The sequence below is a fragment of the Jaculus jaculus genome, chromosome 1 (genome assembly GCF_020740685.1).
Source record: "Jaculus jaculus isolate mJacJac1 chromosome 1, mJacJac1.mat.Y.cur, whole genome shotgun sequence".
NCBI classification, from domain to species: domain Eukaryota; kingdom Metazoa; phylum Chordata; class Mammalia; order Rodentia; family Dipodidae; genus Jaculus; species Jaculus jaculus.
Genome location: NC_059102.1, coordinates 116319858 through 116335997, shown reverse-complemented (window position 1 = coordinate 116335997; position 16140 = coordinate 116319858). Strand labels below are relative to the sequence as shown.

At 39.9% G+C, this 16140-nt stretch overlaps 1 protein-coding gene across 4 annotated transcripts in view; it reads right to left on the bottom strand.

The window, feature by feature from the left end:
• Slc44a1 (solute carrier family 44 member 1) overlaps positions 1-16140 on the bottom strand; it is a 224334-nt gene that overhangs the window by 75093 nt on the left and 133101 nt on the right. For all 4 annotated transcript variants that reach the window (XM_045141826.1, XM_045141828.1, XM_045141827.1 and 1 more), the window contains 2 exons: positions 10173-10310; positions 800-1036 (listed from right to left, as the gene is read on the bottom strand). In XM_045141826.1, coding sequence (XP_044997761.1) covers positions 800-1036; positions 10173-10310 — 375 coding nt within the window. The remainder of the gene's footprint in view (positions 1-799; positions 1037-10172; positions 10311-16140) is intronic.

Here is a 16140-nt window from a genome sequence, read left to right as displayed (position 1 = left end):
TTGGAAAATGACAGTATTTCAATGTATTATAAATATCCAATCTTCAATATTTTCCATTTTCTAGATAGGACTATTTCACAGCTTAATAGAAAAATGCCATTATTAAAAAGCATCTTTAATTTGGTACCATTTAACACTGATGAAAATTATATCTGAAAATGCATTTTAATCTGCCTTTCAAATTGTTTAAAATTTTAATTGAGTTTCTAAGACAGGAGAATTACAGAGGGCAGATGACTATGAAAATCTGGATGCATTATCCATATAAAGATTCACATCCTGACAAATATAAAAATATAAATGCTGCCAGTCATGAATTGACTCTCTGGATTCATTCAATTTAGCCTGCCACATTTAAAATGATGAGTTTTAACTAGGGTTGACAGCAATTGCATTTGGAAAAGTGTTAGTGGAAACAGACAGACAGGCATTAAGATCTGAGAACAAGACATTCTGGACCCAGTTCAGGAACTTGGAATGTTCCAATTCAAGGGCTACAAGGCATGTTTATTAAAAGTCCATTCAAATCTGTCTAGCTACAGAGACAGGCAGCCGAGTGGAATAGTGTGCATTTAGGACTCTATGAGTACTGTTCCAGGTGGGTCTGACATAGTCTCTTCCATGCCAAGAACACCTTCTCTTGACTTCCCTGAGATGAACTTCATTCACTTATGAGTGCTTCACTTTAAATACTGAATCACTCCACTGCATATAATGGGGATTAACTAAGTATATTTTGCAAAATATTTTTCTTATTACTTTTATCTCATGATCATTAGAGAATATTTGAAAAACTCACCATCAGTACTTTATCCATATAGAATTCTCGGCCAGGGCTCCCATCATTGTATTTTGTATCAATGGCAAAACATAAGAATAATACATCCACTACCATTTCGTAAATGGACAGGAAGCAATGAGCGACTAGGAAAGCAAAGAGGCAGACGATGATCAGAGGCAGCACCCACACCGTGTAGTCCTGCTGGTAGTTGAGCAGCATGATCCCAGCCAGCCCTGTGCTACAGACTATCAGCACCTGGAGAGAGAGCAGACACACATGAGAAACCTGTGCTTGCAGACTTGCATCCTCTCTCTTGTGGTCAGGCTGTATAAGACCATTTCATCTCAAATTATGAGGTATAATCTATTCTCACAGAGACAGTTACACATATATGTCATAGAATAGAACTTAAAAATCATGCCTAAAGTGCTTCTTGTTTTAAGATTATCAAGTTTTCCAAAGGTTGTTGGTCCCCATAACTTTACCCATTTAGAATCTGATTAATTCTTTATTCCCCCCCCCCCCCCCCAGGTAGGGTATCACTCTAGCCCAGGCTGACCTGGAATTTGCTACATAGTATCAGGGTGGCCTTGAATGACAACCCTCCTACATCAGCCTCCCAAGTACTGGGATTAAAGATGTGTGCCACCATGCCTAGCCCAGAATCTGATAATTTAAAAAATAACATATGCATACTTTAGAAAAAAACTCACAAATGCTGTGCACTCAGGAAAACCCTACTGGCAGTGAAACTGGTATATATTTTTAAAAAATTATTTATTTATTTGTAAGCAGAGAGAGAGTGAAGAGAGACGGACAGAGAGTGAATGGGTGTGCCAGGGCCTGTAGCTGCTGCAAACGAACACCAGACACATGTGCCCCTTGTACATCTGGTTTATAGGGTCCTGGGGAATCGAACCTGGATCCTTTGGCTTTGCAGGCAAATACCTTAACTGATAAACCATCTCTGCAGCCCTGGTACATTTTTTATAATCATTCTTATATATCTGAAATCATATTATATACAAATAATGAAAAATTCTGCATTACAATTCATAACATTATAAATATATCATAGTTAACTTTATAATGTTATCTTATTAATGGTTTAAAACTTATCTGTTTTCCTACTACTGGAGATTTATATTGTTTTCAGATATAAAAGAAACTGCAACAAACATTGCTAATCTTTGAACTTGTCCTACGTTTCAAATTGTGATCTAGAATATATGGTAAATTCAATGTACTTTCCATGAAGTTTAGGTTTGGGCTATCTGTGAAGTGAAGGTTGTCAAAAATATCTGATCTAAAATAATAAAAGAAACAGCATATTTTTTTTTATTGTAAAGAACTATCTACTTGGATGCTTAATCATCTCATAGTCAAAACCTTGTATTTTTTGATTCTTTTAATATATTTTATTTCACCTTCTATTGAACTTTGAATGAATTATTTTTATATATTTATTATAATAAACTGTGAGTAGTCTGTGGCAGACATTGTCAATGTCATTTTATAGATTGGGAAGTGTACTCAGAAATGTTGAACAACCTGCCCAAGGTCACCTAGTAAAGAATAGTCTACTTAAAGAATGACCTCATGATGCCAAACCCAGGGCTCTTTCCAGGTGAAAACTCAACAAATCCTTTGGTATTAACACACAGCAGTCACAGACTGTACTGAATTCTAAACACTTTTCTTTGGATCTCTGCTTAGCTTAGCACCAGGCCTTCAAGAAAAAAGAGAGCCCTCAAGGGTCACAGCAGCCTCTTCCTACCTGTTGCTGAGGCTGCACATATGTTTATGTCTTCTCCATATAGATCAACATCAAAGCATCTCTCCTTCACCATTATCTGAACCATAAGTTATAATGCATGAGATGACATACTGGTTCATCTATAAATCAATCACTCTCAGATGCTCTTATAGAGAAAATCTAGGTCTGTCCAGCCTTAGACGACTTCTCACACCACTGCTGTGGCAGAGACTTATCAGTCACACCTTTAGGACATTAGGGTGACTCCTATAGGTTGTTCATTATATTATTTCTTTCACTTATGGGAATTCAATTTTAGAATGAGTTATTTTTTATATGCTCTAGAGATTTTGAATATTCCCTCTATCCTGTGGATTCTTTATGCTCTCACCATAGGCCTAAAATTAAATCACTTTTGAAATGTTAAGGTCAATTATAAGAAGAAAGTGTGACTCAAACAATGTGGATTTGAGACAAAAAAAAAAACAAAAACAAAACTACAGAGATGGAAGTCTGGATATTATTACATCAGATGAGAAATAACTTCAAGAACTACTAATGGTTGCCTTAAAATGTCTAACAAGTATAATGACCACTCCAAAATATAATGAAAGTACACTATACATTTATTCAAACAGACATAACATTAAAGGTGCTCAAAGTATACAGTGGCCAGGAATGCAGACTACTGAGCTCTGTCTGATTGGTTGAACCAAACAGGAAGCCCAGCAAAATGCATCCTGAAAATATCCTATGTGCCAAATGAGAGCACAACCTACATCAAGTAGCATTGGTGTGCCACAGTGATCTTCAGGCTGGGTGTACATACACACCTGAAAAGCACCTGGGACTTTTAGTTACAGTTCTCATACACTGACATTTTCTTTCTTTACTATGCTTTGCAGTGTATAGATTACTAAAAACTGTATATATCTACCACCCCCCTTTGTCTCATGTGTTTGAATGCTTAATCCCCAGCTGGTGTTTGTTTGGGAAGGCTGTGGAGCCCTTGTGAAGGGCAGCCTTACTGGAGGAGGTGTGTCACTAGGGGTGGGCTTAGAGTGTAACAGCCCTGCCCTGTTGCTGCACTGAGCTCACTCTTGTTACCTCTCCCCTGCTGTGAAGATGTGATGCCTTACTGTATGCTCCTGTTATCCTTTCCTCTGCCATTATGAAACTTACCCTCAGAACTGTAAGCTGAAGTAATCCCTTTCTTCCATAAGCTGTTTCTGGTCAAGTCTTTTGTCTCAGCAATGAGAAAGTAATTGCGATAATACTCATTAATAAATGAAGGTAAGTATAGGAGCCTAGAATGGAGCTCAGTGGTAAAGTGTTTGCCTAGTATGCATAAGGCCTTGGGTTCAATTCCTAGCACTGCAAGAAAAACAAAACAAACAACAACAAAGAATAAATATCCTGGGAGATTGTACTCTGCCTTTGCTTTCTAATAGTGTATATGCTTTTGAAAGTTTAGATAGGGCTGGAGAGACGGCTTAGTGGTTAAATGCTTGCCTGTCAGGTCTAAGGACCCTGGTTCGAGGCTCCATTCCTCAGGACCCACATTAGCCAGATGCACAAGGGGCGCATGCGTCTGGAGCCTTTGCAGTGGCAAGAGGCCCTGACATGCCCATTCTCTATCTATCTATCTGCCTCTTTCTCTCTCTGTCTGTCGCTCTCAAGTAAATAAATAAATGAAAACAAAACTTTTTAAAAAAAAGTTTAGATATTTCTATTCTAGAAGATAAGACTCAAGCACAGTAGAAGAAATTCAAACATAGGGTAGCAATGTGAGAAGTTAGGAAGGAAGTAAAGGACACTAGTTTTGGAGTCAGAAATGTGGAGATTAGAATTACAGTTAGTACTTAACTTTGTGACCCTAAACGAATTCATTTAGCCTTTCTGAGAATTTTTCTCTCTGAAATAGACATAAAATTCATGCATTTTACAATATTAAAATAAGCATTTTGAAATACAAGCCTGGCTATGTTCCTCCCTTTCTTTATTTCTTTCTTTTGCATACTTTGTTGCCATCTTAACTCATGCATTTAAAATATTCCTTTGCCTTAGAAACTGTATTTTAAGAGATTTTGTTCACCCCTAAAATAGCATTTAAGTAGTAATACATAACTTCAAATACATTGCCAATTATAGGATATAACCAATGTGAGAAAAGTTATTACTACTCAGAGGCAAAGTAATTTCATAGAAACATTAAAATCTTAATGTCTTCTATGGGCTCTGGTTGGTAAATCCCAGGGTCAGAATTAAGTTACCCACTACAGTGAGCTGTTGGTCAGGGAGACCCACCAGGTTCCCAAAACAATGCAGGCTTTTGCCAAAGCACTTAACTACTTGCCGGAGCTAAATGGTAAGACATTATTGCTGAAGACACCACAGAGTGAGGTCACAGGAAATTGAGAAATCATAGTGAACTGAGAAGGAAACCAGTTCCCTCCTGACTATCTTCTCTCATTGCACTGGAAAGTGCTATGGGAGCTGCTGGAGGATAACAGTTATCAACAGCATGAATAAGCAGGAGATCCTGTAAGCTATGAAATCAACCAGCCAGGAAAGACGTACACACCTGTGCAATAGTTGCACACAGCCTATGAGGGTGACCAGCTGTTCTCAGATTGTACATAGGCCTGTTCAGTGGGAGAGAACCCATATAGGGAGCCAAGTCAGAATCTCACGCATAGGAAACTCACACACTCCAAAGAGAACTTCAACTACTCTTTGGTTAAGAGTGGATGGACACATCAAAAAGTCTCTCAAATAACTATGCTTACCACCTTTAATCCAAGCTGTTCCCAGTCTTGGCTGGGCAATCTGTTTTACTTTATGGATTACAGAGAATACTAGGGAGATCCAGGATCCATCAGTACAAGAAGCAATAGTCAGCTGCCTACGAAGAGACAGGGGACCCAGGAGTCACTGCAGAGGTTGTGGTGACATGAGTACTAGTCTTACTGCTAGCCTGACAACCAGCTACAGGGAGATGTCAACAGACATTGTGGTCACTCAAAACTTATCCAAGCAAAAATTCAGAGGCCACAGAGAACTCAACACTAAATCTGCCTTGTAACAGCCTACTAAGTAAGGTTCAGGGAACATTATGAAATAAAGTGCAGAAAGATTTTAAGAGCCACAGCATGGTTAAGAACATGCTGAGACCTGGTCCTCTCCAAGAGACAATGTGTGAAGCCTTCAAGACCCCACAGTGAATACCAGTAGCCCCTCTGAGGAAAGCCCTCAATGGAATAGGGGTGGGGGAGAGGGGCTACTACAGATAATCTTTTTAAAAATAAATTTTAAAAGTTTAGTTATTTTAGGGAGGATATTTTATATTTTCCAGCAGAGAAAGACAGAAAAGAGACAGAAAAAATGGCACATCAGGGCATCCAGCCACTGCAAACAAACTCCAGATACATATGCCACTTTGTACATCTGGCTTTCCATAAGTACTGGGGAATCAAATATGGGCTGGTAGGCTTTAAGGCAAGTGCCTTAACCACTGAGCAATCTATCCAGCCCAAGGGGGGACATATTTTTATTGAGGCAAATATCAGTACTTTTAGACTTAACCTAGAGAAGCTACTGTTCCTTCCAAATACATACTATTTATTCTCATTTTATAAATAAAACAATATTGAATTTCCAGAGAAATGAAACCTGTGATGAGATTTCTTTTTGTTTTCTTTTGAAGTTTGAGGGTTTTATAAATGAATTTTAAATTTTGAGGTAATTGTACATGCAGGTGCAAGAAATAACCCATATCAAATCCATGTTCCCTTTACCCAGTTTCCTACAAAGGTAACACGTTGTAAAACTGTAGATCAGGCCGGGCATGGTGATGCATGCCTTTAATCCCAGCACTCGGGAGGCAGAGGTAGGAGGATTGCCATGAGTTCAAGGCCACCCTGAGATGACAGAGTTAATTCCAGGTCAGCCTGGACCAGAGTGAGACCCTACCTCGAAAAACCAAAAAAAAAACAAACCAAAAAACCTGTAGTTCAGTATCACAACCAAGATGTAGGGAATGACAGTGAAGACACAGAGCATAACCATCTTCAAAGGATGAGTCTCCCCATTTCCCCCAGCCCCACCTGTAATGAGATGAACACAACACCCTTTCATTATGGATCTTCCATAATGCTGCCATTTCAGTAACTTTACATAAATGGAAACGGATTCTTCTGGAGGTAGAGCTTTTCTAGATGGTATTATTTATATTTAGTTAGCATATGACAAACTCACAATTAAACACATGGTTTAGAGACTGGGAAGATGGCTCAGGCTTGTAAGCTTGCTGGCCCAAGTTCAAGTCCCAAATACATCAAAAGGTGGACACAGAGCTGGAGAGATGGCTTAGCGGTTAAGCGCTTGCCTGTGAAGCCTAAGGACCCCGGTTTGAAGACCGATTCCCCAGGACCCATGTTAGCTAGATGCACAAGGGGGCACATGTGTCTGGAGTTCGTTTGCAGTGGCTAGAGGCCCTGGTGCACCCATTCCTTCTCTCTCTCTTCTCTCTTTGTCTGTCACTGTCAAAACAAATAAATAAACAAAATTTTTTTTAAAAAGGTGGATACAAAGTGGCACATGTCTGTGATCCCACTGTGCCTATGACAGTGGAAGACTAGAATCAAAGAATCTGGAAGTTCACAGTTCAGACAGACTGGTGCACATGCAGTGGCAAAAATATCGAGACTCTGTCTCAGAAAGAAGGTGGAAAGAATGCACAAGGTCATCCTCTGACACCCTCGTGCCCGCTGTGGCATCCGTGCCCATACACTGCACACACACAAATTAAAACAGCAGCAGCACGGGTTCATAGGCTGGCTGCTTCTCTACTGCTCAGCGTTGTGCTGTATACAATTGGTCACTTTATAGAGAATGTTGTACTTAGAACTATTCTTAGGGTTGGCTTGCCATTATTAGAACTGAATGAAAAGGCTTTTTACATACAGGCCCAAGAACAAATTTAATGTTAGTTGAGAAAACAACAGCACAAATTGATTCCTCTTAGCAATCAGGGAGGCCCAAGTGTGAACTCTACCTGTTGCCAAGTACTAGCTTTCAAAATATGGTCAACTTAATTAACTTTCTTCCCTTTGGTTTCCACTGCTATGATGAAGATACCAGTAGTATCTCAGTTTACAGGGGAGGACTACAATTGTTGTTTAGTATAATTTTCTTCCTTTTTCTTCTAAATGGCTTTTTTTCATTAAAATTTGTTCCATCTCTCTCTGTTTATTATATATTGCTTCATTTCCTTTTTAGCTCTAGGGATAAGTTATAAACTCATAAACCAAAGTAACACACACACACCCAGAAGTGAATGTCTTCCTGAACCAGTGATATAGCATACACAGCAATAGGTAGTGACAGTGTCAGATACTGAAGTCTAATGCATTCCACTTTTAATATAAAATCTTTACAGACTGAGCAGATGGCTCAGATGGCAAAGTACTTGCCTTGTAAGCATACAGACCTAAGTTCCCATGAACCTACATAATCCCCAGAACCCATATGAAAATGTTAGGCATGATGCATGCCTACTGTAATATCAGTGCTGGGGAGGTGGAGACAAGAAGAGCTCACAGGCCAGCCAGTGTAGTCTAATTAGTAACTTTCAGACCAATGAGAGACCCTGTCTCAAAACAAAAGGTGGGCAGCATTCTTGAGAAACAACATCTAAGGTCATCCTCTAGCTTTCACATGTGTGTATATACACGTGTACCTACACACACACACACACACACACACACACACACACACACACACACACTTCCCTATAAAAAACACAAGAGTCTATTTATTATAATGGCTAATTTTTTTTCAGATGACAGTTGCCTACAAACCTATCTCCAAATTACACAGTGCTATACTTCTATCATACCAAAGAACAAGTTTCATTTTAAAGACATTTAAAAAACAGTGGCTTAAGAAACGTCAGTGGTATTAGGAAAAGACAGTTTAAGAATGTTGTTTAGTGAGGCATTGACCACTGAGATAATGACTCATGAAGACTGTTAAGCAAGATGGAAAAAGTGCATGACATTCAAGTAGAAAGAACAGAATAAGCAGGTCTGCCTGCTGTGACTTGTACTACAGAACCAGAGCCTATGAAGCAACACTGGGAGGGACCACACAGAAATATGGAGTACATTATAATGAACATGCTAAAACTACTCCTTTCCTCATTTTTCACATTTTCTCAGTATTTTATGACTTGAAGTGTACACTCAATGAAATTCACATATAATGCTATTTAGTATTTTGTAGATTGTGATAGAATGGAATAAACTCTTAACAAACACTGCTGAAACCATAAGAGACCAGACGTGTTCAGGGTGATGTGGCCACTGACTTCTCAAGCATTTCTGAGGAAAGTGGGTTTTATTTCCTAATAGCTCTACTTTAAAAGTTTATATATAATATCAACAACTAACATTACTGCTAGTATTAGCCAAAAATTAAAATGTGTCTGGCATTGTTCTGGATAACCTACATATGTGTATTAGTCACTTGAATCCTTATCAAACCAGATTTCAATTCAGGAAGTTAGGCTCCAAACACAACTCTCTTAAGAACTACACAGCCTTTTAAACCAGGCATGGTGGCACATGCCATTAATCCCAGCACTTGGGATACAGAGGTAGGAGGGTCACTGTGAGTTTGAAGCCACCCTGAGACTACATAGTTAATTCCAGGTCAGCCTGGACCAGAGTGAGACCCTACCTTGGGGGGTGGGGGTGGGGGTGAGAGAACCAAACAAAAAACTACATAGACTTTTTCTTTCTTTCCTTTTTGGTCTGATGCTAGGGATTGAACCTATGGCCTTGCACATGATAGGACAGTGCTCTACTGAGCTATACCCTTGATATCCTAGGCCCTCCTAATGTTTTATTATTTACAAGCAGAAAGAGATACAGAGAAGAGAGACAAGACATTAAGAATGGGCATGACAGGGCCTCCAGTTGCTACAAATGTACTTCAGATCCATGTGCCCCTTTATGCATCTGGTTTTAGATGGGTACTGAACCTGGGTCATTAGGCTTTGCAGACAAGCTCCTTAACTGCTGAGCCATCTCTCCAGGCCCCTCCTAATGCCTTAGAGTTAAAGGCTAACATAGGTTATAACTCAGTCTTGCTGTTCGACAGGTTTTCCATATGTTAAGTGAGATTAACAGAACTCACCCTGGTGAATTGGTTGTCAGGATGAAATAAACATAATACATATAAACAGAAAAAGGATATACTGCACATTAAAGGCAAAGGGATGAGTGACTGCTACACTGTAAAATACTTTTTGTAAAAAAAAAAAGATTATTTATTTGCAAGCAGAGAGAGACAGAGAAAGACAGAGAATGGGCGTTCCAGGGCTCTAAACCGCTGAAAACAAAATTCCAGAAGAATGTGCCACCTTGTGCATCTGGCTTTATGTGAATACTGGGAAATTGAACCTGGGTAGTTAGGCTTTGCAGGCAAGTACCGTAACCACTGAGAAATCTCTTTGGCTTGTAAATTACTTTTAGTTTTGTTTTAGGCTAGACAATTTCAAAAACAAAGAGCAAAATTTTGCAAGAAAAAATCTCATAAAGTATACTTTCTCAAGAATATAACTGGCCACACCTTGCCTAGGAATAACATGAAGTCTCCCACTGTATTGATAGCAGCCACTCGCAGGGCATTCTCCACCAGGATGATGAAGGCATCCTTTGCTGAGGTGCAGAAGTTGGTGCTGTTGATGGCTGTGGCTGTGTATGCATTCTGGACAAAGAAAAACAGATTTCCATCAGTGAATAGAAATGCATTCTTAAAAAAATTTTTTTTATTAGTTTTCTATTCAGCAAATACAGGCAGTTTGGTACCATTATTAGGCTCATCCGTGCCCTACCCCCTCTCCAATGGCCCCTCCTTGTTGATGTATATGGGTCGTGCATTGTAGAGTTAGCCCACAGTTATTGGTATGATAAATGTCTCTGCATATCATGACCCAACATGTGGCTCTGACATACTTTCCACCCCCTCTTCCACAAAATTTCCCTGAGCTATGTTGGGTTCATTTTTGGTCTGCTTCAGTGATGAGGTGTTGGGGGCCTCTGAGGCTCTGGCTCTCTGATTTGGTAGGAGTTGATTTTAGAAATGCATTCTTTAAAGGCATCAACCATGCATGATTGTAACATAGCTTCCTAGGAAGACATCAGTGAGACCCATGGCTTTTATGAGTTCAAACAGACTGAGCACAGGAAATATGAGACAGTAAAAAAAAAAAAAAAGGCAAGGAAAAGAAAAATCTGATATACTAAAAAACAAAAACAACTTTCCAGTTGGCTTAGTTTGGGCTCTGTAAAGACTATTACTTATCATACACATGCAAACTTTTCTAACATCTGTAATAATTCAAGAATTATATAATTTCAATAACATAACATTTTCCCAGGTGTCACAAATTCATGGCTATGAGGATCAGTGATACATTGTTAACTGTATCATTTCTAACATTGCAGAGCTGAGGAACTGTGTGATATAGGTCACTACCAAAGTTCTTAACTATCTTCAATAATGGATCAAAAGGAAATTTTGATACGTCAGAATTCAGTAGTATGTTGTGTGTATGTGTGCATGCACATGCGCACGTGAGAAGCTTAACACCCTGTGCATGTATGGAGACCGAAGGGTAACATTGAATGTCCCCCTCCATCTCTCACCCACGTTTCCTTGAGACAGTCTCTCATGACTCCAGGGCTTACCCTTTTCACAGCTTCAAGTGTCCAGTCAATGCTCCACTCTCAAGACTGAGATTACAGATGTGTGTTGCCACATTCAGCTGTTCATGTGGGCACTGAGGAATCAGACTCAGGTGGTCTCAGTTTTCCTGAGGGACTCATGCTTGCATGGGAAACACTCTTGCCCACTGAGCTATCTCCCAGCCACAGCATGATTCTGATATATAGAATTTCATTACAAAAACTAGGGTACTTTACTACCAGAATTTACTGCCCTGCTTACCTCAAAAGCTAATATATAAAGAAAGCATACTACTAAGTTTCTCTGTTAGCATCCATTCCTTCATTATTTGCCCCTTAGGTTGTCATCTGCCAGTGTCATAGCAGGAAACAAAGAATTCACTGCCTCAGTGCAGTGCTTCACATTTTCCTCCATCTTCCACAGAAAATTCTGTGGACACATTTTGTAAAATCCCTCAGTGAATTGTACTTTTGAACTTGTGTAACAGTAACTCTGCTGGAAAACAATACACAGGCATATCTCCAGTCAGACCTATTCTCAAAGAACACCGAATAGCTCCCAGTTCTCAATAACTCCCCAAGTACTCACAAAAATACTCATTTAGCCTTTCATGGCAGAGTAGGGATGGTTAAATTACCACCTAAGGCCATGGCCATCTCTGGCCTGCTGACTGCTTTTGTAAATCAAGTTTCACTGAAACGTAGCCATGCTCACTTGGCAGAATTGAGCATTTGTGACAGAAACTCCATGGTCCATGAAGCCAAGATTCTTACTTGTCTTTTACAAAATAAGAACAAAACCAACCTGTTTGTCTCTGTTCCTCTATATTGCTGAAGATCAGCATTAATCTGCATGTGGTTTGTGGTGTCCACTTATCCTTGTTGAAACACAAACCATATGTGCTCACATCAAGTTTTAAGAATTTTGTCCACAATACCAAGTCTTTAGCATCTTTTATTATAATTCATTCCTCCCTTCCATGCTGGTGGGGATCAAACTTAGGGGCCTCAAACATGCTATACAAATGCTCTCACTAATAGCCCCCACTCTTCATTTTTTAATGACAGGGAATCTCATAGCTCAGGCTGGCCTGGAATTCACTATGTAGCTGAGGATAGACAGCTCTGGACTTCTGGTCCTTCTGACTCCATCTTTTAGTGTTGGGAATAGAGGTGTGAGCCACCAGGCCTGTCTAGCTCTTTTGTTTGTTTGTGTGTGCGTTTGTGGAGAGGACAGGATAACTTCTGAGCCCTGGTCTTCACCTTCTACTTTTTTGAGGCTGGATCTCTAGGCTAGCCTGTGAATTCCCCTGTCCCTGCACCGTTCTCCCCTCCTATACTCATGACTTATACTGACTGTGAGACTATAAGATACATCCTGATTTCAAAAGCATTATAATGTCCAGAATCAAGGAAATTGGGAAACCTATTAAGAACTTTATTTTTGGAAAAAAAAAAAAAAAGGTTCTTGCTGTGTATCCCAAGTTGGCTAGGCACTCATTATGCAGATCAAGTTAGCCTTGGACTTGTAATCCTTTTGCCTCAGCTTCCTGAGTTCTAAGCTTACAGCTGTGGTGATTTGAATGGATGTCCCTGAATTGATTCAGTTTATTAAAGCTTGTAATTTAGATCTCCAGCCTCCTGGTTGAAGGAGGTGTCACTGTGGGTGGATCCTAGGGTCCAGCCCCAAGGTGTGTTTGGGGCCAGATCTGTTTTCTGCAAAAAAGACATGCAGAGTGCATGAGCTCTGCCATGATACAGTTCATGGAGAGCGCTTGCTTATGGTGGTGGTGGTGGCTATTCTCTTCTTGGATCTGTGAAAGGGGGCCAACTTCTGCCATTATGGAAATTCCCCTTGATCTACAAGTTCCAATAAATTCCTGTACTCCCATAACTTGTGCCTGGTTTGGAAGTTCATCCCAGCACATGAAGATGGCTGGGACAACAGGCATGTGCCACATCACCCAGGCAGACAACCTATTTAAATCAAATAGGCTTTAAGCCCTGTCTTCGAGACAGATTGAGAGAAGCTCCACATACCCCCCTATCCTCTGTCATCATCATGCCTCTAGCAGAGAACCCAACATTATATTATATTTAATTATACATTATAAATGCCACAAAGCTCAGATTACTCCTCTTGAATCTTCTAGCCCCATCCTACAGAAGCCTATATATTAGGAGCCAAGGATGAAATAGCAAAATTTCCCATTTTCCATCCCCCAGCTGCATAACCTCCTAAAAATCCATCCTTCTGGGCAATAGTCCTTCTAATCTGAATCACTTTGCTGACGCTCTCTCAACTGATCCCAGGAAAGAAGAGGACCTGCATGAGGTATGCAAAGGTCAAGCTGACCAATCTCTTCATGAAGAAAGTGTGCAAAGGATTCCAGTAGGTGAAAGAAACCTGTTTCTGTATCTCCTGGTCTAGAGTTCTAAAGAGGTTCTGAGTCCTCTGTTGTTTCCCTTAGTTGCACTTGGTATATTTTTACATGTGTGTTTGTATGTTTGTATGTTCATATATGAATGGGTACACATGGATGTGCTGGTGCACATGCCTGTGGAGGGTAGAAGCTGATGTTAGTTAGGGAGCTCTCTTCTTCAATCCTGCTCCACCTTAGTTTTTAAAATATTTTATTTTTATTTATTTATTTGACAGAGAGAAACAGAAAGTGAGATAAGGAGAGAGAGAGAGAGAGAGAGAGAGAGAGAGAGAGAGAGGGAGGGAGGGAGGGAGAAAATGGGCACACCAGGGCCTCCACCTGCTGCAAACTCCAGATGCCTGTACCACCTTGTATATCTGGCTTACATGGGTCCTGAGGAATCAAACCTGGGTCCTTTGGCTCTGCAGGAAAGTGCCTTAACCTTTAACTCACCCCTCCAGTCCCACCTTAGTTTTTTAAAAAAATATTTTATTTATTTGACAGAGAAAGAGGAAGAGAGAGAAAGGAGAGAGAATGGGCACATAAGGGCCTCCAGCCACTGCAAATGAACTCCAAATGCATGCATCCCCTTGTGCATATGGCTAACGTGGGTGCTGGGGAATGGAACCTGGGTCCTTTGGCTTTGAGGCAAATGCTTATCTGCTAAGCCATTCCTCCAGACCCCCATCTTAGTTTTTGAGACAATGCCTCTCATTGAAGATGGAGTTCACCAATGTGGTTAGAGTAGGAAGCCAGAGAGCGCCACTGGAATCACAGGACCATGCTGCCATGTCCAGCATTTTAAAAAGGTGCTGGAGATTTGAACAGAGGTCCTTGTGCTTGCATATCAAGAGTTTTACCCATTGAACCATCTCCCCAGGCCTTAGTGGATAATTTGAAGAGTCCATCACCTGTGCAGTCAGCCTTTCTTATCCTGAGCTAAGCAAAACTGCCCATAGAGAACATCACCAATTAATATTAGCCTGTACCTCACATAATGACTCAACATGGGCAAGCTAGGAAGCAATTGCAGGAGAAATGTAATAAGATATGAGCAATACTATGTGTGGGCCTTTATACACTGAATAAAGAAAAATGTAATTATAATTATTGCTTCCTTATTTTAGGTGAGGAATAAAGGGCCACACTATGGTCTGAATGCTCAATTCCCTCCGAACTTATAGTTTAAAACCTAATTATCAAAATGATAGGACTAGAAGGGGGAGATAAATGAGTGGAATATTAGCCTTTATAAAAGAGGCCCCAAAGAACTGCTTTATTTCTCCTATCACATAAACACATAGAAAGCAACATCTGTGAAACAGGAAATAAGCCTCCAAAATCCCAAAACGACCAGTGCCTTGGTCCTAGACATCTCAGCCTCTTGAACAAATTTCTGTCCATAACTACCCAATTTATGCAATTTTGTTAGAGTATCCCAAATGGATTAGAGCAAAGCAGAATGTCAAATTGGCACAATAGGCTTAATCTAGTTGTTCCCCCCACCCAAAGATGTTTAAGAGGTCATTAGAATTAATGTGAGGTAAATCTTAACCAAAATGATGCTTTAAAAAATTAACATCATTAATTGCCCTAGTTTATAGCCTAAAACTAAAGATGTGAGCCATTAGAATGTTTTTTATAAAACTGTATTTTGTTTTCTTTTTTCCCCAAGGTAGGGTCTTGCTCTAGCCCAGTCTGGCTTGGAATTCACTATGTAGTTTCAGGCTGGCCTTGAACTAACAGAGATCCTCCTACCTCTGTGTCCCAAGTGCTGGAAAGGCATGCACCACCAAGCCCAGCTTTTGTTTTCTTTAAGTCACACAAAAATGTACACATACTTATAAATAAGGGCACTGTGATAATAATGGAAAGAGTTGCTGGGAAAAGTTATGTTTATAAACTTCCTCAATCTAAGGCATGTGATCTACTACAAGATGTCAGTCTTGATTTTCCTATCTCTAAAACCTGGGAAATAATACCTCTGTGTATCATGCTGTAGACATAAATTGACAATGTGCAGAAGAATGAAATATGCTGAAAAAAATTCTCTTTAAACTGTTTACATGTAAAGAAAAGCTTTGTGACTTTAAGAACTCATCAGTCAGCAAACAGTATTAAATAACTATCTCCAAATGGTTTCAGAGAAGAACAAGACCTGTGTGATCCAATGCCCAAAGGAAAACATGTTCTGCTTGTAACAATCTCTCCATCAAAAGTGAATTCTGTTAGACTAGATGCACCATCCCCTTCATGTCACATTAAATACTTGGAGAACAAGGAGAGTTCACAGCTCACTGTTTATTTGTAAAATTGTCACTCCTGACATAAATAATAAATGGCTTATCAATTCTACTACTGCCCTATAAATTCTCTACAGTAGTGCCAGCAAACTGGTGGCCTGTGGACATCTGACACGGTGTAGCC